The sequence below is a fragment of the Pseudopipra pipra genome, chromosome 1 (assembly GCF_036250125.1).
Source record: "Pseudopipra pipra isolate bDixPip1 chromosome 1, bDixPip1.hap1, whole genome shotgun sequence".
NCBI lineage: Eukaryota > Metazoa > Chordata > Aves > Passeriformes > Pipridae > Pseudopipra > Pseudopipra pipra.
Window position 1 is genome coordinate 131445740 of NC_087549.1, and position 24049 is coordinate 131469788.

Consider the following 24049-nt stretch of genomic DNA (forward strand, 5'->3'; position numbering starts at 1 on the left):
TTACTGAGTATGTAAGTAAATCAGATGTGCTACATCAACTATTCCCTCATCTGCAAAAATAAGCACTGCACAGGTCTATCCAAATGGCAAAGAATCCAATGTCTGGTATGAGCTGAGCAAGCACTGCAGCAGTGGATAACTTTGTTCTACTTCCAGCTTATAACTCAGCAATAAATAAAAAACTGATGTTTTAATGTGCTAGCTATAGAGCTGGTGTAAATGTAAAAAGCCTAATTGATAGAGCTATCATATGGTTCCAGAATTTTTAAGATATTCATTACATATGAATTACTGAGGGTTTTTTATGAAAATAGGATTCATAAAAGCACTATTGGTGGCACAAACAATATACACACAAAATTATTGCTGCTGATTAATCTTTCAAGACACTTCATTGTTCCCATGAAACTGACCTTTTGGACAGGATTTCTCTCATCTGTTTTTCCCAGACAGCTCTGGAATGTCTTCTTTCTAAGCTGACGGCATAGATTCTGCACAACTGCCTATGAATTACATAACTTTTAGGTTGCTAAAGTCAGGTGAGATGAATCCCACACAATGTCACTGTTCTTTGGCTTTGAGTAATGTGATGCTCAAGTGGTGCCCTATCCAAGCTGATAGGGTACAGATAAAGCCTAAAAAATTAGCTTTTATGTAGTATTTTAATAATCTTAAAGCCCATGCTTCCATTTTATCTTGCTAGTGTTGTCTTACCAATCCTTGCATATGTGTATTTCTTCAGACTTTACCATATTCTTCTGGTTAGCATAAAAAAGCAAACGCGTACCCAGATTCATAATAACCCTCCTGCTGCTGGCCCACCGTATAATAACTTGGAACAGAACAGTGGTTGAGTTGCAGGCTTGCAGCTTTGTTTCTGTGTAAAAGATTTAGAAGAGATGTTTGAGATGTTTGAGTCCCTGGGATGGACAGTGGAGGAGGGCTTATCCCCCAGTTCTGTATTCTGACATCAGAGCAAGAAATCTGCAGGGGATTGGCGCTTTCAGACTAGGATCAGTTGTGTTTATCTGACTTCAAGAAAAAGTATGAGACTAAAGGTTTATCTCTAAGGCCGCATTAAAGTCTGTCAGAGTGTCTAGCTAGGCGCTGAAGTACAGAGATGATGGATGACATTGCCATAAATACTCTGTAGCATATTAACAAAAGCCATGCACTTTGCAGAGTGCATGGGATAGTAGGTGCAATGTTTGCACACTGTGTTCCATGGGAACATAACCATTAATCTTTTTTCTGTGACTGAAGACTTTTTCCAGCTTTCGATAGTATCTGGCAAAGAGTACAAAGGGAACGTTGCTACACAGGCAGTCTGAGATTATCTCCAAGTCGCAGCAATGGAAGGCTCAGATAACATGTACTGTTCCTCTTGGTATTGTTGATCACATATTGATTTTTAATAATTCTCCCAAAACAATGATTTGAAACCAACAACAATTTCAAAAATATGCTGTGTTCTGGAGGATTGTCTTTTTTTTTTTCTGCAATGGCACTGTATAAAGTGTATTTCTAGTCAGAGTAAGAGTAAGCTCAGTCTATACAATCCTTACCTTGCCCATAAGATCAGTTCCTTTCTTTAGGTTGTATAGAGGGAATACGAATCTTCCAAGTTAATAGAACTATTAGTCATCAGATGAAGAAAAATAAGTGGCAATGTTGACCACAGAAAAATGAAAATAGGTATGTTCAAATGGTAATTGTCTCTGTAAAAGTGTATTGACTAAAAATACTGATAACATAAGTATAAAGCCAATGAAATTATAGAGCTAGAGTAGGCAAAGGAAAGTCAAGGTAGACTTTTTTGACTGTTTTAAAAGCCAGACTTGAAAAACATATTTTTCATAAATGTCTGTGTCACTATCTAAGAAAATATAAAATAGTTTAAGTTTATGATCTTATCCTGCCCTTGTTACTTGGGCAAACCTTCCAGTGACTCCTTTTTGGCTAATGCTTGAGGGAAGGCTCGAGGAACCAGTCCAAAATTTGACAGGTGATTACAAACGACATCTGTACCTCAGCATCCAGAGTTTCCCCAGCAGGAGTGTGAGCATGGCTGGGGGGACACAGACACAGCACACATCAGTGCCTGAGGTTACTTTCTCTTCCCTAGACAGCTTTCAACAGCCTCTTTAAAGGGATTATTATCATGTAAATAATTGCATTTGAATGAAGGCTTAGATATATACTCATTCAAGGCGAAAGGAGACAGATAAACAACAAGTGTACCACCAGATAAATCTCAGAATAAAAGCCAAAACAACAAACCATCAAGATGTATATTAATTGCAGAGGTTGAAAACCATTTGGATTTCATTACACAGACATGTTATTTCCAAATAAAGTAATTCCTTTTAATAGATTTTTAAATGTGTAATATGCATACATTAAAATAACTATTATTGCAATTTTTCATCAGAGAGGGCTTCAAAATACTGTGATGAAACTGGAAACTGGTTCCGCCATCCTGAGAGCAACCGAACCTGGTCCAATTACACCCTGTGCAACTCTTTCACCTCTGAAAAACTAAAGGTATGATGAAGTTAAAGAGACAGTGGTTGTTTGACAGTGGTTTTGGGCTGGGCTAGCAGTAAGACGTGTGACAGAGAACAGAATAGCCCTATCTTTCATCTTTATTTGTTGCACAAGGTTTGAATAGCATTGTTCTTGTGATTTTAGCTTATTAAATTTTTTTGATGAGTGTTCAAAGCTAAGTATAGGTTTGCTGTGGGGTGCATCATTTAGTAGCAATTCATGTGACAAGTTTTGCAATATTTTTCAAATGCATTTTAATTCCTATGATTTTCCCTAATTGTCCAACAGTTATAAAATAATCTTTTACAATCCCAATTTTGCTTTCTGTAACAATAATATTCTAAGCTATTGATGTCTTCTCTGCAGGGCTGGTAATATTAATGTAAGTTAAAATTATTTTTCTTCAGCAAAGAATGTTACCCTGTACTCACTCTCTTTCAAAATAAATATTTATGAAGGTACCATTAATCCAGAAAAATCTACAAGCGTGAACACATTTAACTTTGATGGTTTCACAGAAGTCAATGGACTATTTACAATAAGGAATTAAGCATTTGCATCAATATTTCCAAAATTGAGTTGCTAAGCTGAAAGAGAAGGACTAAATATAAGAGAACCAAAAGAAATAAAGAGAGAGAAATCTGAGAAAAGCTTAAAAAAAATCAAGTTAGGGAAGCTCATGAAAATAAACATATTTCTCAAATATGAGTGGAGCTCCAGGAAAATCTGATTACAGATTTGTGACAGAATAATTTGTGATTATTTGGAATCATGGAAGAAAAAGATTCAAGACATGATTTGATTTGGGATTTGTGTTGGAGGACCTTTTTTTATGCAGCCAAAAAGCAGTATGTAGTTATATTTAGTAATGATCCAAAGAGCCTTGGAAAAGTCTACTGGACTAGGCAGGACATGAATTCTAAAGGTTTTTGTAGCATGAGGAACCATCATGGTAAAATGGGGCTCACCTGTGTGACAAGGAAAGAATAACAGTAACGGTATGAGCTCACAGGCATTAAATGGAAGCACCATAAAAATATAATTTTTCCAGATGTTGGCACATGTAAGGAGGCAAAAAATTTAGTTCTGTTACCTATTATCCGTGTCTTCTAGAAGAACAATTTTGAACATCATTCAAGCAAAGAGCACATAGAACAGAAAGGAAAATTATACGCACATCATGATTCTTCTGAAATGAAAAATGATGGAAAATGCAGAAAGAATTTATCTCCACAGAAATGCCAAGTTCGATTATGACCTTTAATACAAATCCTCAAAAAACAGGAGTGCACTTAATTTGTAGACTATTTCCACATACCTATACATAATATAATTAGCTTGGTAGAAAGTATTACTCCTAGAGAATTCTCTTGCCTCAAGGGAAGAATTCTACAGGAACAAAAAAACAACAGCATGAAAAATCTGAATAAACTAAAAATTTTGTGTGTCAGTATGTTATAAGTCCTGTGTGTCAAAAGGGACATGACAGGTTGCTAGTTCAAGGAGTGCAAAATTAGTAAAATAGTTCATTATTTGTTTGAAGTTAACTGAAAATAACAACATGCTATACTTTTGAGACAGCTTATTTAAAAAAAAATAAAAATTGTGGTCAGTGTTTAAAAATGTAATGTTAAACCTTATACTTTATTAGCTGACAGTTTAGCCCATTCTGATCTGTCATCATTGCTATTTTTGAAAGCTTTTTTAAGCAGTTGGCGTAGTAAGTTTACATGGAGTAATCAAAAATGCAGTTCTGGGTCCCAGATACACAGTTGATTTAGCAGTTGTAAGCTGAAAGTTAGATAGATTGAATAACCAAGAGTCCTCTGGGGTGACACAGAGTTGCACATAGCTATCTGGAGGCCTTTCCTACTTCTAACTGTTTCAGCCTAAGGGTTGTATACAGGATAGGCAGGAAAACAGTACTTTTGAACAGGTCATCTGTAAATTAAATTCAGGCTTTAAGAATATATCCATTTAATGTCATGAAAAAACACAGCAACCATACAGTATGTAGTGGAAGAAATGTCACATGCACACAGGTAAAAACCTCTCCCACTACTCTGTATTCAGAAAGTTGTATCGTCTTCTCTACTCTCAGGTCTGCCCTCTCTGGGATTGCTGGTGCTCTCAGAATAAGTTGTCAAGCATTTGCACTCACTAAAAATGTAGTGGCTAGTCTTTGTGAAGAAAAACTAGGAGACCTAGGGTATTTGCAGTTAATATGCGTAGTTCTCCTTAACTTGGTGAATGGTATTTAAATTCAGATCATGTCACTTCTACGTGGTCAGACCAGTGTAAATGTGACTTTGGTTTAAATCTGACTCAGGCCACCACCACCTAGGTCAATGAAAGTAGAAGCTTATTCCAAAGTTGTAAAATGACTGAAGACCAAACTATGTAAGAAGATGTGCACCTTTCTTAAAAGGAATGTCTTAATTTTCTGAATTGTTTTCGTATTTGTTCTCAAGGCAAAGTTTAAAATTACTTGGAAACACCAGAAAAAAAAAGTGAATAGCAAAACTTAGGGCTGAATTGCTAAAAGCAATTCCTCTACTCACTGAAAAGAGGGAAAATGGTCATGCATAGCAAAAGTAAAACAAATAAAGTAGAACTGAAAAGAAAATAAGCTCAGCAGAGAAACTAAGGCCCTGAGTTCCTCACTGTTATCTGGAAGACCTAAGTAAAACCTGGAAACTTAGAGGTTTCTCTGCATCAGATCACTGATGAATATGTTGAACAAAAACCCAGCCCTAACAGGAGTCCTGAGGACAGTTAACTACTGACTCATCTCTAAAAAGTGACCATTAAGCTTTTGATCCCTGTTGTTTAAGTTGCTTTCAACCCATAAAAGCTTTCTACCAATCCTGCAGCAAGCTATTCTCTTTAATAGCTCTTTTTGCAATACTTGTCCTGGGCATATTGGAAATCTGAATGTATTATGTCTGCTGTGGTCTCCTAGAGCTTGGAAAGTTAGTGACACACAGTGTGAGCAGAGATCTCACCAGTTCCTGCAGTGTAACAGGAACGGATCAACACGTGTAAGAAGCACTTACCATTAGACTGTGAGTCATTCCATTTAATAGATTGCTGACATTAACAATATATAGAAAAAGAATGCTTGAAAGAAAAATGCAAAATGGGAGATCGATTTTTTAGATTCTTCCTTAATGAGAAAAAAACACCAAGTGCCTTCAAATTGTTCATGTTTGCCTTTTCATTTTGTTAAATTGCAGATGGCGTTCATACTTTATTATATGGCGATCGTTGGCCATGCTTTGTCTATAACATCCCTGTTGATTTCCTTGGCAATTTTCTTCTATTTCAAGTAAGTGTTTCTTGCAGACACTCTTCCTTCCTGAGGGGTATCAAGTGGTAACCAGAGAAAGTCTTGGAAGGGGACATGGCAGTGAGAAGCAGCTCTTCTGAGTGCCTTTCTAGATAATGCTGGTAAAGTAATCTCAGCACAGGGTCCTCTCTCCAATGGGACATCTCCCAGTGTTGTGCAGCCAAGATCATGCTGTTTTGTTTGTCAAGACTGGTGTAAAAGAGCAGCCCACAAGGAAGTGGTGTAACTGGGGATGGAGTAAGGCCTTTCATTTGCCAGTTGTTCCTTGAAAAGCATGTGCAGACCTTGTCAGGTGCAGTGACTGCACAGGGCAGTGGCTTGAAGCCCCAAGCTCCTGAAGAACAGAAATACCTCCATATGACACTGAAGGACTAAGCTATTGACCTGAGTAGGTTCTTAGAGGACTCAGCCCTAAGAGTGAATCTGACAGTACTGTGCAGCCTGCCATCATCATTAAAAGGAAAAACAGTGATGTGCTGTATCAGAACTTTAAAAGAGACTAAACTGATACTCACTGAAAGCATTGCAGCTACTGCATGGCAGTTTCACTGGAGCATTTAAATCTTGTTCTTTGGTGAACCTGTCTGCTGTCAATTAGATGTCTGTGCCTCAGCTGTCAGACAGGAAGAGTTGTAAAAGATCAAGCTCCCAACAGCACCACCACCAAGAATAAGTCTAGGAAACACAGGAAAATTAAATGGTTGGGCTTTTCATAGACTATAAGAGTCTGTAAGATTGCAAACTCAAAATAGGTGGATCCAAAATACAGGTTGTAAATTCTGGTTATTTCCAGAGAGGCAATTTTATGAGTACCTGTGATAACATGCCTTAATCAGATACAGAGGTAGCTAGAAACTCTTCCCAGTGAACTGATGAATTCTCTTCCCATCTAAGTAGATAAAGACCACAAAACCATAGCTTTGACGAAACTGGAAAGAGCACAATTTAATCGGACTTGGAACCCTATAACCTGGCATGAGTTCTTTGGGACAGTAAAGACAGGATCTGGTCAAATAAGGTGCCCTAAATGGACCAGAAAGGTGATTTCTTGTGGCAAATGAGGCAGGGTCAGCCTGTCTGACTCACTCTTACCTCTGAGTCATGGACAACGCAAGATCCCGATGAGTCCCAGGCTTTGTGAAAAGACTAGTCTTTGCAGCAGCCTTCCAAATAGTAACACACCTCCTCCTCTCTTTCCTCCTCCACTTCTCCTTCCCCTTCCATGACTAATCCATGACACAAAGGTTACAGGAAGAAGTAGAGAAAGGAATTAAAACAAAGTGCTTCAAAATGGGAGACAAAGAGGAGACCAAGCTACAATCATAAGAAAGTGAGAATGAAGCTGCATGGGAGCACAGCTCATGTTACCTTCAGCTGTTTTCTAACATCTGGCTATGACAGCAGTAGATTATTTGACCTTCAATAGAAGGGAAACTGTCAATCAGACAGTCAATCAGATAGCAAGAGATGATTTCAGGACTGTATAATAACCTTTGACTGTAGAGGCAGCAATGAACAACTTGCAGGGATTGCTGTTTCCCTGGCAGAGATTTATTTTCATTTCAGTTTGGGACATCAAGATTCATAGTGATCTGTCATCACAGATGTTGCAGTGCTTTCAGAAGGCAATACTGAAACAGTAGTGATGAGCATCACTAAGCAATACTAACTCATAACAGGAGACAGAGTATTCATAAAATAGAGTGTCTAATAGCTACATGTATCATCACATTATTGCAATATTTCTGTACTTGCAAACTGAGACCTCATTATGTTATTTGATAAAACACAAAAGAAAAGAGGGAGTCCTAGCTCCAAATCACTTCCAGTTGAATTAATAAAACAAAGGCATTTGTACAAAGACAGATGGGGAGTACAATAAGTTTAGATTTGCCAGAATAATAGATGGTATGTTATGAATACACCTGCAGTTAATTGTTACCAAGGCTTTTAACAGAAGTTGGAAAAGGATAATGGGTGGAAGGGTAATCTGTGGAAATTTGTTGGGAGTTTTCCTCAGGGGTAAGGGAGAACATGGTACAAAGCATGAAAATAATTTGAAAACTAAACAAGGGATTAGAAGATGGAAAATAAGTGTCTGGGGGTGAAAATTGGTATTCTCAGTATTCATGAATGAGAAGAAATTAAAGATTCACAGGACGGTTCTATGAAGAAAAGTCAAAATATCCTAGTTGTAATAGAGAAGTGGAGATAGGAACTCAAAAGTAAGGGTGACTGGGAGTAGGTAAGAGAACCTACCTCTGTCAAAGGACATGTAGGAGACAGAATCAATATGAAACAAAGGGAAACCATGAAAAACATAGGAGACTCTGAAATTCTAAAGAGACAATAGATAGAAGCATAGAGACACAAAAAACTCACAAGTTTTAGATACAGATAACTGGCTTAGTTGTGCCTTCTTGCATACTGATTAATGAAGCACAGTAGGGAGCATACAGAAAGATAGTGGAGGCAGTGCCAAGGAGCCTTCAAAAACACCACAAAGCAATGATTAAGAACAGGAAGAGAGCCAGGAAGAGAACTAAGAGAGGTCAGAGAAGGAGGAGATTGCAGATGATTGTCAAAACCAGCAGAAAGGATGAATGAAGTAAGGGTTTGGGTTTTGTTACAATGTTCTCCTGTTGGTGTGGACTGAGTCAGGCAGGTGCTGATGCCATTATGATGGCAAACACTGAAGGTCAAATTAGAAAGTGAGGGTATGGAAACATGCGTTTGATAATCCAGATGTGTCTTTAACATGAAAGCTGGCATCAAGAAAAAAGGACAGGGAATACTGAGAGGAAAGGAGGAAAGAGTAAAACTGAGAGAGGAAGGCAGGGAAAGGAGGTTGGAGAGCAGACAATGGCAATATGCAGAGAAGGATAGTCCAATTTAATAGATAAATAAGACTGCCAAAAGTCAAGCAAAGAAATGAGGAAGGACAGGAATGGGAGTGGAGACACATGGACCTGGCTGAGATTATCACAAAAGACTGTCTGTATCTGTAGCCATGTAGAAAGGCAGCTGGAGAGACAAGGATCTGCATGCCTGTGGCCAGGAGCTGAAAAAACTGCTCCCAGTAACAGGGAATTTTTTATTTCTTGGGAAGGGGATTGATGTCACACCAATCCTGTTCTCAGGGCTGCCAGAGAAAGGCAGAAAGAGATGACCATGTTACAGTGTCCCAGGAAAAGTGGGGTTAAGTAGCATAGGCAAAGTGTAGTGATGGAGAATGGGGAGAAGGACTCAGGACTGAATAAATTTCACCAGAGCTTAGGAGCAGAAAAGGAACGTCAGACAAGATTTGCGATGGGGGCAAATACAGGTGGAGTAAGCACAAGAACATAGTATAGCAAAAAATAGCTCCAAAGAATACTCTGTTTTGCACAATATCCTGTTCTACAGTGAACCAAACTGAAAGTGCACCTGGCCCCATATCTGGTGCTCAACATTTGCCATTAGCTGATGCTTAATGGAATGTCATAAAATCAGGACAAGTGTAAAGAGATACTCTCATTCCTATCCACCAGGACCTGCATCTCATGGACATCCTGAACCAAAAAAAAGTCTTGGTAAATAAGGAGGTCAAGAAACGTGGTGAACATTGCAGAATGATCATAACCATAACCAGAAAGATGACCTAAAGCTAAAGGAAGAATTCCATGCAATGACTCAGAAAATAGGTGTAAGGAGAATGAAGAATAAGTGGCAGATAAATGAGGAGCTAAAAAAGGAAAATAACTAAGTAAACAAGCAAAATAAGCAGAAAAGGGTTCATTTGGTTAGATTAGCCCTCTGTTTTAAAGGAAAGTGCATTCTGCATTGACCGCGACATGCAGAGAATCAGAAAGTTACAGCCTGTGTTCCGTGCCAGACGGCAAAAAACTGCAAAAGACTCCTAGTTCTGAGTGGGAAGCTTGCCTTAGCAAGACAGCAGTACTTCTGGTTTTTACCTAGCAGTTTTGCCTGCTTGCTCTCAGTGATCACTGAATACAGACATCACAGCATTATCTAACAGCTCTGTGATTGCCTTTCTGCAATCACCCTCTGTCAGCCTGGCACTGTGCTCTGGGGCATGGAGCACTGCAGGGGCCACCTTCTCTGCCTCAGGGGTATCTGAGTAGGTGACATGAGGTTTTGGGCATGAATTAGAAAGGGAGATGGTTCAGGACTGAAACTGCAGTCATGACTTGGTTTCACAAGAATTCTGCAAACTTCTCTTGTGAAATTCTGCTACCCACAACAGCATAAATCCTATCCTCCCCAAAATCAGTCATTTCAAAAGATTTCTGCTCCTTCTGAGCAGGAAAACAACCTCCTCTGGTTTGAGATCTCAGCTGGAGTTAGAAACATGCAGGATATCAACCCAAATCCCCCTGTAATTTGAGATTCCTGCCCAAATTTCCCATCCTGTCTCACCACTAATTCCTGAAGTAGAAAATAATCTTCATCTGAGTATTTGAGAAATTGGGTCTCCAGGGAACGGTTACTTATAAAGCAGTATTTCTGATGTTCATTACTTGTATCATGCGCATCTAATAATTCTCAGGGTTCTGCTTCACTGCTTAATAGCTTGATTACCATAAATAAAGAAAGGCATCAAGGGCTGAGAATGTAGCCAGATAGCTCTTTACAACATGGTCTGAAAAGCATGTGGTGCTAAACAGGTGTAAAAACAAACCCAAAAATTTGTCAAAGGTTATGGTTGCAATGCAAGGCATGTATTTTCCAATTATGCCTTGCCAAAAGGCATTCTTGAGAGACTGTTGCCAGAAAGAGCTTGTTAAAGTGACATCAGAAGAAAAATACTAATTTACGACATGTGCTACATATTTTTCAGGAGCCTCAGCTGTCAAAGGATAACACTGCATAAGAATTTGTTTTTTTCATATGTGCTGAACTCCATGTTTACAATTGCCCACCTCATTGCTGTTGTCCCTAACCCGGGCCTTGTAAAAAGGGATCCCGTAAGTACTGCATGACTCCTCTCCATCTTAACACCCAAGTAAAATCACTGTGGCCAGGCCAAAGCAGAGGATCCCCATTCATCAGTTAACGATATCCATCTGGTGAAACACACACGGAGGGTGCGCATTCTGAGAATTTCACTCAACCTTGCTCAGATCTTTCACCAAGCAATAAAAATCTTTGAATTTGGAACAAGCCCCAGATTTGCTCCAGCCAGCCCATCCATACAAATATGTGTCAGATCCCCACTGCTCTCGGCAGTAACTATGTGATGCTTCCCAACAAAGCCCCTGAAGGAACAGATGCCCTTAGTGACCGCCTGTCCTTCCTCACATGCACACATGCGGTGGAGGGACAGGATGGAGAGAGATGGGGCTTTTCTCAAAATAACACACATAAAGATCTGTATGCTGCATTTTTTTTTCTTGGGAGGTGGTAAATCAAAGCATTAGTTTCCTTCACTGCTCTTAGGTAGTGATACAAATTGTGCCAGCCCCTCTGATAAATATGCCAGCTGATAAATATTTGTGGCAGATCTCAGTCACCCAGCTCTGATCTTGCTCCCTAACACATTGTGCTCGCTGTCCTTTCAACAGACCCAGCCAATGTGAAATTAGAGCAAACGTGGGAATCTCAAGTTTCATATTAACACTGATCAGCTTGTCTTCTAATAAGGTCATTCAATTATGATTCAATCATTTATCTTCAAATTTCATGAAAGCGGTTGAACATTAGCACCTGATACTATCTGATCATGTATGTGTCTCTCAGATGTGTTCTGGTTAAGTAAGCTAATTGAAGCAGGAAATATGTAGCCTAAAGAAGATATCACCAGTCTCAAGGACCATCTGGAGATTAAAAAATAGAAGAGCAGAAGAGTAATTTAAAAATCACACATTTTGTTTCTCCTCATTGCATAGCATCATATGCACATAGCCTGTGCAAGAGATGCAATGAAAATACTCTTGATATTTGAAGATAAAAAGCTGGCAGATGATATCAGGCACGTAAATTGAAGTAAAATCCTTACCTCAGGGTTAAGAATGATACTTTCTGACAACAGAAGTAGATTTCTGAAGTGCTTTAAACTAAAAGTTGAGGCCATAGGAAGGAGTCTTATGCTCTAAGATTTCCTTAAAAAACTGTATCTAGTGTCATTGGTCTAGATCTTTATTTGGAGTGGAATGTTGACGCCAGTGAAGTCAGTGACAAAGCTCTCAGAGGCTCCATAGAGCCATGTAGCCACAGAACAGGTACTGGCCCACTGAGCATCACCTGATGAAAACCCTGACCTCCATTGCTGTGGCAACAGATAGTGTAAAAAGTGACATCAGTTGTTACCTTTGGAGGCTGTGGAGCCCCAGAGTGGTGCGGAGGTTTATGTATGCAGTCAGCTTTCAGGTCTCTGGCCAGAATATTAAGAGGAGCCTTAGTGCTGAATATAGTCATGGAAATCACCCAAGCAGTGTCCTTCCCCTGGTATTAACAAATACAGCTGTGTTAGCAAACCTGGCTGCAGCTATTGGCTAAGCAGATGCTTTGATGAGCAAAACCCTTGTTTTGAGCTTTCTTCCAATCAAAATTTGCATGTCTTTGACTCAGCAGCGAAATGCTGTCTAGAGGCAAGGTACAAAACTTGGGACCAAAAGATGTGTGGTCTCTCATTTTTATTCTTCTGTCAAGTATGGAATGAGGGTACACTCTTGCCTCACATACTAGATTTCCCTTCCTTAAAAAAATTTAAAAAAAAAGGAGGTGAAGTGCTTTGTTAATAGATTCAAAGTCTCCCAACATTACTAGAAAGTGTACTCTGCTATTTTAGCAACATAATAAACTAGTAAATACATGATTGGGAAAAGAAAATGGACAGAAGCAAATTTTTAGCATGTGACGAAATTACACAAAATCTTCATATAAGTATATGAAGACTTAAAGGATTGATGATTAAAATGTTTAAAAAATTAAAAGTTCCTATAATACTTTTATGTTGATGCCTATTAACAGAGCAAATGAAGGCTTTATAGGTTGGGTTATTTCTATCCCTACTGCACACTCTGTTTTAGTAAGCCCATTTGAAGATTACTGCTTCTGATTTCCAGTAGTTTGCTGCATTTATCCACTTTCCACCTGTGCATCTTCTGAGTTTAACAGACTCACATGTGTGGCTCTCACCTTCAGTATATACAGAAATACTGAAATGTGTGGAAGGAATTTCAAACAATCACAGATATCACTCATGTAACAGGCATATACAGAGATTAGGTTGGTGGTATTTATTCTGCAAAGTAATAAATATGTTTTCACTCCAATAGTTCCTGCATTTCTTTTCCTTCCTAAAGTTTCACAATAGATTTTAAATATGCAATGCCATGGGAGAATACTTTCAGTGATACATAATTTATGAGGATATCAACAAATCCATATAATTTTGAAAGAAGAAAGAAGGGTCTGTTAAATAACAAAGAGAAAAGTCAGGAGGAGCAAGAGAGGAAATTCTTCCCTAACACCAAGATAGAACATTCTCCCTGTGATCCAAACAGAAAAGATGTGAGACAATACAAAGCATCATTTACATGAGGAGAGTCCATACTGCATCCTTACTCCCATATAGTTTACTGCACAGAGTTAAATCCTTTGATGATCATTCTGCTTACATAAAATGGTAAGTCTTTGATAATCGTAATTTGCTTTTTTACTTTGTGTTTACTGGTTATATAATTTTCTCTCTCCCTCTGTCTCTCTTTCCATTGTATTTATCTGGATCTGAAATGATAGAAGCAAAAGATGCAAGCCCAGGTGGTCATGCAAGAAACAAAGGAGAAATGGACAAGGTTCAGGGACATTTAAACAAAAATTAACAGGAAACATGTATGAACCTTTATTTACATTTACTGAAAAAGTTGATATGAGCTGTTTTGGAAGGTTTTATCTGAACTGGGAACTGCATTAATTACACTATTACTGGAGCAGCTTTTATAGGAAGAGTTATCGTCTATCACCTTCTTAAATGAGACTGACCCACAGTAGAAGGATGATCTGTGAACAGCACATTATGTTATCCATTAAAACCTCCAGAAACATAAATAAAACTCTTGCTGCCTAATCTATTAATATTGTCTTACACATCAGATCTATGCTTTTCATTTTCTGTATTCTACAATACTAGTAATTTTAATACTCAGGACTGATGGAGGTAAAGGAAGATACAGCTAATGACTGAAGGGACAGCTCTGCTAATGAGAAACTGAGCAATTGATCAGCTCCATGGGCACCAATATAAATATGTTTGTAGGTGGGAGTAGGTTTAATCAAAAATCAGTAATGCCTCAATAATTAGAATCTCTTCCATAAAAACTTTAACAGATCCTACTATATTTTTTTCACTTTCCTATTCTGGTGGAGATATCTGTTCTCTTGTTTCTGCAGGTTCTTCTGTTGCCTCTTCACCTTTTATGTGGTAGTTTCACCCTTGCTTCTGGCACTGTGTGGTGTGAAAGTTTATATTTCAACTGCAGTTTTATAGAGGCCATAGCAAGGGCCAGTGCTCCACAGGGAGCTCCTATGAGCCCTGTGTGGGCTCTCATGCTTGGCCATGGTATATCAGAGAGCAAGGACCCAGCATATGTTCAGGTATTCTCCAGTCTCACTGTCAAGTCCCATCTCATTGTCATACAGCTTCTTTATGCCTTAATGTATCTGTAGATCCTCTCACATGGGTCCGGCAGCAGAGATGGTAAGGAAGAACCAGAAGCAATTCCTGTTTTATTACAAGCAGCGTGATTTCATTTTCTCCTGGTGGCACCTATAACTAACTCAACTCTTGGACATGGAGCATGAGAGGCTGGAGCCTGTTCTTGCCTCCTTGTGTAGATGTAGATATGTTTTAAATATCTTGAGCTAGTTTACCACTCTAGCCAATAGTGCAGCATGCACTTTGTGTCTCTGTGCCCTTCACAACCATTTCACTAAAATTTCTATCACTGTGGGCATGAGGTGGGATGACAAAGTTGGTTATCTGTAGTGCCCGAAACCCGTCTCCTGGAGGAAGCAAGCCTTCAGGAGACACCACTTTGGCTGCTTCCCACTCAGCATTATTAATTAGACCAAGAGAAAATGAAGAGCAGAGCACAAAGACTGGTGTCCACTAACATTAAAGTCTTGAAGCAAGTCCATGATAGTAGCAATACTAAAAAATCTAGTGTACCGATGGACACTAGAACATTATAAAATATATCGCCATTGACAAGTTCAAGTGAAAACCATGACTGCCCAAGTGTATTAACTTTTTCTTCCTCTCACAGTTACAATAAAACAGTAGAAATAAAACTGTGTGGGCAGATAAGGAGTGTATAAAGGGTAGTTACTGTGATTTATGGGGTTCCGATACTGGTGACTTCCCTTGTTCTCAAAGGGATAAAGAGGGAATGAAAGCCAAGCAAACAAAGGGGATTTTCAGCATTTCATGAACAGTGTCAATTTTAGGACTTTTACCAGTATTTTACCAAATATTACCTTCTCATTTCTTATTGCTTTCAGTTCCTTCTGATGTAACCTGGCAGAGTCTGGGGGTTTGAAAATATATTTTTCACAAATCAGATGCTAATAGCTGATAGCAGTGAAGGTAAATGGAAGAACTGTTGCCCCGTGTGACATATGTTTGCTTTACTTGTCCCAGGAGTCTCCATAGTGCAACCCCAACTGGAAACAACAAAGGTGGAGCTCCACAAAAGAAAAGGGTACTTCAATCCTCTGAATTGTTTCATGTATTATACTTGGAGTGGAGCTTGAGGAGGTGCCATTTTGTTAAATAATTTGATTGTTTACTAATGTAACTATTTCCAGAGCTTTCCTGTCACTCTCAAAGCATCTCCTTAGTCTTTCATCTAAGTCCATCTGTTCTTCTGTCCTGCTTCCACTAGATTACTTGTAGGAGACTCTGCAGCCAGTTTAGCCACAAAGAGATGACACAAAGCTTTTCTAGAGTATTATCTGGATGAAAAAGTAATCAAAGACCAAACTTCAGCTTAACAGAGAATTACTGACCAGTGTTTAGCTGTTATGTTTCCTTAGCCTTCTAGTGTATCTTCTGCTCTAGCAGAGGGTCAGTGTTTCTATGAAAGCTTTCATAATCTTGCCTAGGAGCCCTTCATCTATCTGTTTAAACTATTGCCCTTCTCATTCATCTAGTATAGGAATGAGGCTTGGTAAGACCAGGCCCAGTGTGTATTCATGAGTTTACAAGTTGTGCAAATTTTGTGATTTTGCAGATTATGTTTCTACATTGACTTCATAAAATGTATTACTTGCCTTCCTGTAAATCATAGAGGGCCAAAGTCAGTCTGCAGTTACATCCATGCTAAGCTCTGTTGAAATCAAAGGTTTTCCACCAGATTTATATCTCACTACACCATGATCAGTGGTGAAATTCTTGCATTTTTTGTTCAGCTCCAGAGTAAAGGAGGGAGCAAAAGTGCCTGTTGTGGGCAAGTGAACTAAACCCTTTAATTCATCATTTACAAGCAAAGGACTGAGCCTGTGCTTTAGACTTTGCTTCAGAATAATTTTTGACATGTTCAAATAAATCCCATTAGTTTTCCATTGCCTGAGCAGGTACACGAAGAAAAGCTCATATCTCCCATTTCCTCTGTGACAGTGTCATTAGCTTTCATCAGTAAAGCAGAAAAGAACAATGAGTGTTTGATTGGCACATGTTCCTTCCTGACATAGCAAATGCTCTACCTGGACAGAAGAGTCACAAACTATTATTTGAAACAGGAAGTAGTGTAGTCACTAACATCCTTCTAAGATCCATTTAATTTGTGTTGTTTTCAAACACAAAAAGGATGATGCCAATGGCAGTTTGGGAAATTAATAAAACAAGAGTGAGAAAAGGAAGGTTGGGCACTAATCCTCAGGATTAGAGAGAAGTTGTCCTTGCTAAGGAGCATTTTTTAATTGGACTACAAAACACTATATCACATTTCTGAGGTTTATAGCTGTGATGGTTGAGCCTGAGTGGTGCAAGCAAGCACAGTTCCTGATGTGCATGTGCCTATGGAGGGAGAACTGCAGGAGGTGACAGGGAAAGCAAATTCCTGCTCTATGTGCCTATATCCTCATCCACAAAAGCAAACTGACCCATGGAGAGGACAGTTGCTCCTGATGTCATTGCATTTCTCTGGTATCAGCAGAATTGCACTTCTCAGGGTATAATTCTTTACCTAATAGCATTTTCTGTGTAGACTCTCCCTCACTAGTCCTGTCCAGCCCTGCTAAGCTGCAGGGACAAGGAAGATGGAGCAGTACTGTGCAGGATGCACAGGGACAGGACATTCTGCTCTCCAGCTCTGGCACCCAGGCACAGCTGGCATGGGATCACTGACAGTGTCCTGTGCATGTGAGCAGAGGGCAGTGTGACCTTCCTTGGAGCACAGAATGATTGTGACTTCAGTTAACATGTGTTTACCTTTAAGAGTATGAGTTCGTTGTATGCTGGTGAATCATTTGCAAATGAAGTTTTTGCCAGCAGTAAGCTCATGGTCAGTGTCAGGACTGTTGTGGCAGGAGCTGCACCGGTTTCACCCTCACTGAAATCACTGGGCTGCACTGGTTAACACTGTGGTAATAGAGGTGTAAATCAGAATTTCTTCCTCCATCCTAGGAAAGATCAAGTCCTCCCCCTCCCACAAGGTTCACTGAGATTAATGCAGACTAAGGCATGTTGTGAATTCAGAACCAGCCATATTCAAAGAATTCTCACAGATTTTCAGGCTGAAAGAATAGCTGCATTCATTTTAAGACAGATCTTTCAGTGTCTAAATGGCATGAAGCAGTGCAGCAATTCCCATCATTTTTCCCAAGGTCTTTATATTCTTGTTTATATTCTCAAAACTCTCAGAGTAATGAAGGAAACAAAGGACCATGTAATCCTGGTGGCATTAGGTTCATTAATCTGGCATGGTGTGCCATGCCCAGAATATGAAGTATGGATGATTAAAGGACATTCACAGCATTTGTAAATGACACTTCTGTGAAGAGTATTTGTTGTTTATGTCAGCAACTAAATCTGAGCTGCAAAGGAGTCAGTAGCCATCTCTGAGAGAGATCTGAGCTCTCTCAACAACATTATGGTTGCTTTCTCAATGGAAAGTCACCATCAAATTAACAGCTGGCATCAGGAGAGGGAAAAGGAGGCTTAAGAGTCTAAGAATAAGTATTTATTCTGGGGAAGTTTTCCTTGTCTTAGTTTCCTCGGGAATTATTCTGCTACATTTCAGTTGCTTGCTCTTCTTTTAAAGCTGTATCTATTAGTAGGCTATCTATTAGTAGGCAGAGATTTCTTCAAAACTATTGCAGCATCACGAAGTGAGGGATGATAGCCTTCATGTAGCCTGGTCCCAAGGTATTTCATGTTAAAATAACCTAGGCTCTATCAGATCCTGTGGATGATATTTTGGCAGTGGGATCCCTACATGCAGCCTCTTACTTAGAAGCCAGAGAGCTGTTTCTTCCAGAAATGTGATTCCAGAAAGGACTTTGTCATGAAAAATGCATTGTTGTCCAGAAGCTGAAGGCATCAGGTCCTGGGGCTTGTTCCCAGATTTTCTGTCTGCATCTTTTCTGCTCAGGTACAACCTGCAACCGGATACCCAGCACAAGTCCAAACTGCAGATTGAAATGTCTCTGTGAGAAGTCAGATTTAACCTGTCATTCTGCCTAATCATTATGTACCTGCACCATCTCTGGACCCTGAAGCTCTGCCATTGTGACAGTGAAAAGCGAGCATTCCCAGGACAGCTGTTCCCAAAATCAGCAGAACTTCAGCATTCTAGTTCTTGCTGTCATCAGCTGTGGTTCTCTTGTTTAGCCACAGTGGCCATTTGCAACCACTGGTGTCTCTACATGAGGTTGTTGAAGCAAAGCACACGCTGGCTGTATGCCAAATGGGTGAATCCATTCCAGATTTGCTGAAATTCATGACATGCCTCCAGAACTGCTGGTCAAGAAAGGTATACTTACTTTACCTTCTGATCTGAGCTATAGCAGTCTCTAAAAGACTATCAGTCTTCCACAATGTGGAGCTGTGTTTGACCTAAATTTGACACTAATTTCTCCATGCCTTACCGAGGCTTTTTATCATTTTTTCCCTTTGGTTTTCCTCAAGAGATGGGAGAGATGACAAAGTGAAGATGACTTAAAAATGCGAGATAGGACCTGAGAGACCATAAGTTTCTGTCAATTGCCCTGTCTCCAGTGCATCTGAGAGACTGAAAGGTAAATAGATGATATGTCTTTAGCTCCTAAAAACACAGGCATAGAAAAATGTCAAGTAGCCACTTCTTAAATGTCAGATCAACAAATACAAATGCTAACAATTGCCTTTTTGATGGCTTCTGTGCTATACTGTATGCACATTGCACCCTCTAATTAACTCCTGTTGTATACAAGGCCTCCAACATGAACAGAACATTTAAGAGCTTAAGTTTTGATATTTCTGTGGGAATATGAAGCAATTATGTCTAGAAACCTAGCTGATGTAGGAGCAGCTACTAATTCAAGATAATTCAAATCAAACTGGGAGTTCCTCTCCAAGTTTCCTTACCTTATGCCTTTAGCAGATTGTATCTAAGATATGAGAAATTTGAGTTGGAATTGTCCAAAAAGTAGATTTTTCAAAATCCTTCAGAAGATGGACTCTTCTAAAAGGAATTCCCCTCAGAGGGACAGTACCAGAATGTTTCCAATTTTCCTCACTGGGATTTGTCTGTTTAAATGGCAGTGCTGCCAGTGCAGGCAGCTGTGTCTCGATTCAAGAGACCATTCTCCTCACTCTAATGCAGGTGGCTAAAATAGGTCAGGGTAAATAAATGAAGAGTGCTCATTCCTCTACAGGGGCTACTTCATCCTGCACATCCATACCATGAAGTCAGATTTCCAGGTTATATGAAATTTATACCATCCATGTTATTTCACTGCCCTTCAGTGACTGCTGTGCAGTCCAGCAGTACTGCCCGTTTTTAGCCACAACCCTGCCACCCTGTGTCTCTCAAAGATATTTAAGACCAAACCAAAGTAGCCTGAAGCAGAAGAGAAATAAATGAAAGGGCGTCAAAGTGTCTTTACAAATGACAGCCAAGCACATGGAGCAAGTGTATGGAAGAAGAAACAGTAATGACTTTCAGCAGGAGGCAAAAAGCGGAAGGTTTGGGCAACTTATGTACATGGCCTTTAGCTTTAGGTGGCAGAATGAGCTGTTAGCCCAAAATAGGTCAGTTCTTTGGATGACTGAGCTCCTTTCCTCACCATTTCACCTTTGAATGTCTTATGGTTGCATACACCCAACTCACTGACTTCTAAATTTTCTGGTGTCCCCTTGGCCCAACGTCCTTCAGAGGGTTGGGGACTCCCCCTTGCACCAGATCTCCTCAGGATGGACACTGGAACAGAGTCTGAGTGCATCTAAAACATTAAAACATTCGTAAGCATTTAAGGTCAGGTATGTTTTACATTTGGACACCATTTTTTTAAATACATACAGCTGACCTAGTCGTCCCATGCTAAAGATAGACAAAGATGCATCCAGGGACTATCCATCTGACTTATTTCAGATATATCCTTTAGGATGAGGTAATTTGTACTGTGATCTCCATCATCTCTGTTGACACGTTACCTTTTTGATTACAGGAGAGACAGATTGGGTGTCTGTATTTAGTATCACAAATACCAGTCATATCATTAGAAAACTCTTGGAGCATTTAACTGAATCATGGAATATATATAGGTATGTCATCAAAGCTATATATCTACCTAGTACCTGGTAAATGCTTTGGCAGGTTACACCTCAAACATAAGGTAAGTACAGTTGGCTGTTAAATATACTCCACCTAGCCTTAAACCAGCCTGGCTCTGGGCACGATGCCCAGAGCTCAGCTATGCCTGGATACGTCTGAGTAGCCTCTGCCTTGTCCTGTCCTCCTGTGCCTGGTGGGTCTTGCTCAGGTGTGATGGTGGAGGAGAGGTGCCTGGAATAGCTGCAGTCTTACCCCTTTTCATCAGAGATTACTTCCCACCACTGGGAGAAGGTGGCAGCAGATCCTGTCCAAATGAACAGCAGGTTGCAGTATTTCTGTGCTATTTTTTTAGGCTATCCTGACTGCCCTTGTTTTCTCTCCCTCTCTGATGGCCTCTCTGCTCTCCTCCATCGGTCAGGCTCATACTTACAATACCTCCCTGAGAAGCTGCCTCCCTGCAGCAGCCCCAGCTCAGAAACCAAGCTGATAAAACCCATCTGGCATGACAAGGCTGTGTTTTGCTTTGTCTTGTACCCCGCATGACACTTGCCGTGGTGCATCCTTCAGGCGAGAAGCCAGTGGCCACTGCATATTGAGACAGAGCCATATGTGCCACGGGAACCCCTCCAGAGCTCAACCCTGCAGTTTGAAGCTGCAGCCCAGGGATAGCTATCACTACAGCAGCTGGGACTCAAGTATGTGCAGATGTCACTGTATTAATTCCTGTCCAGAATATGTAATTCTGGGCTGTCTGCTTTCCTATAGCATAGACATGGACACAGATGCTGTTAAGAATATCTCCTGTTGTTTAATTTCGTATTTTGCTTTCTTATAGCACAAAACCTAGCATCCTTCTGAGCCACTGTGTACATTTTGTTCCGTAAATGGTTTAAAAGTATATTAAAGCATTAATCTTCTTCCAAGCCCCAGTATGCCAGGTTTCTGACTGGAACACAGTTTAATGGATGACTCATTGCAGATACATTGTATAATGGTACAACTTCTGATAGCCAGTGATTTACAGCTACAATACTTAGTACTGTCTTGCTTTGGGAAGTCTTTTTGTTGCTTATTTGTGCTACATGTGGATACTTGGAATTTAGGAATACTTTCATACAATAGTGTTCTAATAGAAAAAAAAACAAATTTTTAAGGCAGAGCAGTAATCAAACTTGAAGCTAGTCATTTAAAATGCTAAGTTTAGAATGTTTGATAATATATTGTATTGGCTTCAAACTGAATTTGAATAAATTATGTCTGGCCTCCGTGGCAAGGCCTCCTTAGGGAGGGTCCTTTGCCACCATGTGCTGGGAAGGTTTCCCAGAGGTGAAGAGGACAGTGAGGTCAAATATGTTTACTTCCCTTTAAACAAAGAAGTGCACAGTTGTATTGATGGCTCATATAGCTGGCTTGGCTTAAAATCAATAACCTTGGTTGGCCTGTTCTTATCAATTTATTTGAAATGTCAGTCAGGGGCATTTGAGAAGAGAGGTTTTGTTATGCACACTGAGGGGCTATCCCACCCTCACTTTCCATAGGAGAGGCTCTGTGGAGTGACAAGGACTGATGTAAAACACAGACCTCCCAACGTGACAGTCTGAGTCCCTTCAACAAGGAAAGCATCGCAAGAATGAGGACCCACAGGAGTCTGTACGACTTTACCATACCAAAACTGAGTCATACCTTTTACTCTGACTGAATTACTGGGATGACCTGCTCAAAAACAGTTAGCAGTTTATTTTGTATTACATTTTGTTATTATTGTTAAAGGTAGTATACTGGGGTTTATGTAGTCTGAGGGTTTTGTCTTGATTTGCCCTAGTGGGTAGTGATGGTAGTTAATGGTGCAGTTTTCTGTCCATGAGCTATAAACTGATAACCTTAACAGAGAAATTAAAAGCACATGTGATCATGGGGGTGCTGGATTGGCTGAGGAGAGCAGCATGCCAAGTACATTAGTGTGCAATTCCAAGGTCCTGTGTAGGCAGATGGACTTTTGGGATTCCTTCGACTGGAACATTAACAGTGTTTATAACATGCCAGTATGTCCTGTAAAACATCACAGACACCATTTGTAGCTCCTCCTGGTAAAAGGAGAATAAATTGTTTACCTTCTTCTCTGGGAAATGTTCCAGCATCCTTTTGAGGTGCTTTCCTTGCATACTGCAGCTGAGGCATTCGCAAGAGTTACATGACTCATAGCAAGATTTGCAAGTGAGAAGAATATGACTGACTGTATTCCTGTTGACTCTTTCTGCCCCTGAGTTAGCCAGAATTTAAGGTCATTGTGGGTTACTTTCATAAAGAAGGAGAACTTAAAGGAAATTTTTTTCTTGGGTGCTGTCCTGCAGATCAGTAAAGAATCTTTCTCAGTTTCTGTGTCCATCAGTGCAGTGAGAACAAGTAGCAGGAGGCAGCCTCTTTGCTTGCAGGGTGAGTTTCTTGCCAAAAAAAGGTTTATTTTTGGACATCCTTCCAGACCCACAAAGGAGGTGCTTTCTTAGGTGGTTAGCTGGCTTTGAGGGCTTTCCTGATAATTTTTTCACACTTTCCCTTGCTACATAGTCACCACTGTGTGTAGGGCAGTGCTGTCTACAGCCTCTTTGGGCAACGTGTTTCAGTGCCTCACCACCCTTATAGTAAAGATATCAGTCTTTATACATTATAGATACAAGTCTTTATAGATTACAGTAAACATTTATAAATTATAGTAAAGAAATCAGTTATCAAGCATTGAACTGGTGCGAGATTTGCTTCTGCATCCTCTTGCAGTTTTATTTTATTTGTTTTCTGTAATAAACACTATATGAATCTTACTATTTCTGCAATTTCCTCAATTAAAACTAATGTACACCAAGATATTGGTTATCTTTATCATGTCTTATTTGTACCAGTCCAGTTCTCATCAGTAACAGGTTCATCTCCTTTACATGCTCTGACCTAAGAAAAACAGTTTCCTTATTGTAGGAAAGTATTTCCACTGCATCACTTTGCCGTAGATGAAACATGCTGCATTTTTTAGGTCCAAAGCAAAGACTGATTTTTATTGCCCTTTGATTAGTATGAATTTAACATAATTCATCTCAATGCATTGTTGTGCTTAAACTCCTTATACTAACTTTTTCAGATAAATTCTCAAATTAATATGATATGTATCAAAGTACTATTCACACCAATCCTTCATGCTTTGCCACTGGTACTCTTATTTCTGTAACTTATTACATGAGAAGTGATTAAATTCCTCAAAAGAGTCATATGTTGTTCATTGCTCTAAAAGATAAGCAAACTATTTCATTTTTAAAGCCACAAGTGATAGTTCAGATGGAGGATACAGGAAAGAAAGAAATGTTGGGAAATGAAGGAAATGAAGCTTAGCTCTGTAGCTGTCAGGGAG

At 39.6% G+C, this 24049-nt stretch overlaps 1 protein-coding gene across 4 annotated transcripts in view; it reads left to right on the top strand.

The window, feature by feature from the left end:
- Positions 1-24049, top strand: part of CALCR (calcitonin receptor) — a 157897-nt gene that overhangs the window by 107149 nt on the left and 26699 nt on the right. For all 4 annotated transcript variants that reach the window (XM_064677804.1, XM_064677812.1, XM_064677820.1 and 1 more), the window contains 3 exons: positions 2432-2544; positions 5784-5875; positions 10737-10863. In XM_064677804.1, coding sequence (XP_064533874.1) covers positions 2432-2544; positions 5784-5875; positions 10737-10863 — 332 coding nt within the window. The remainder of the gene's footprint in view (positions 1-2431; positions 2545-5783; positions 5876-10736; positions 10864-24049) is intronic.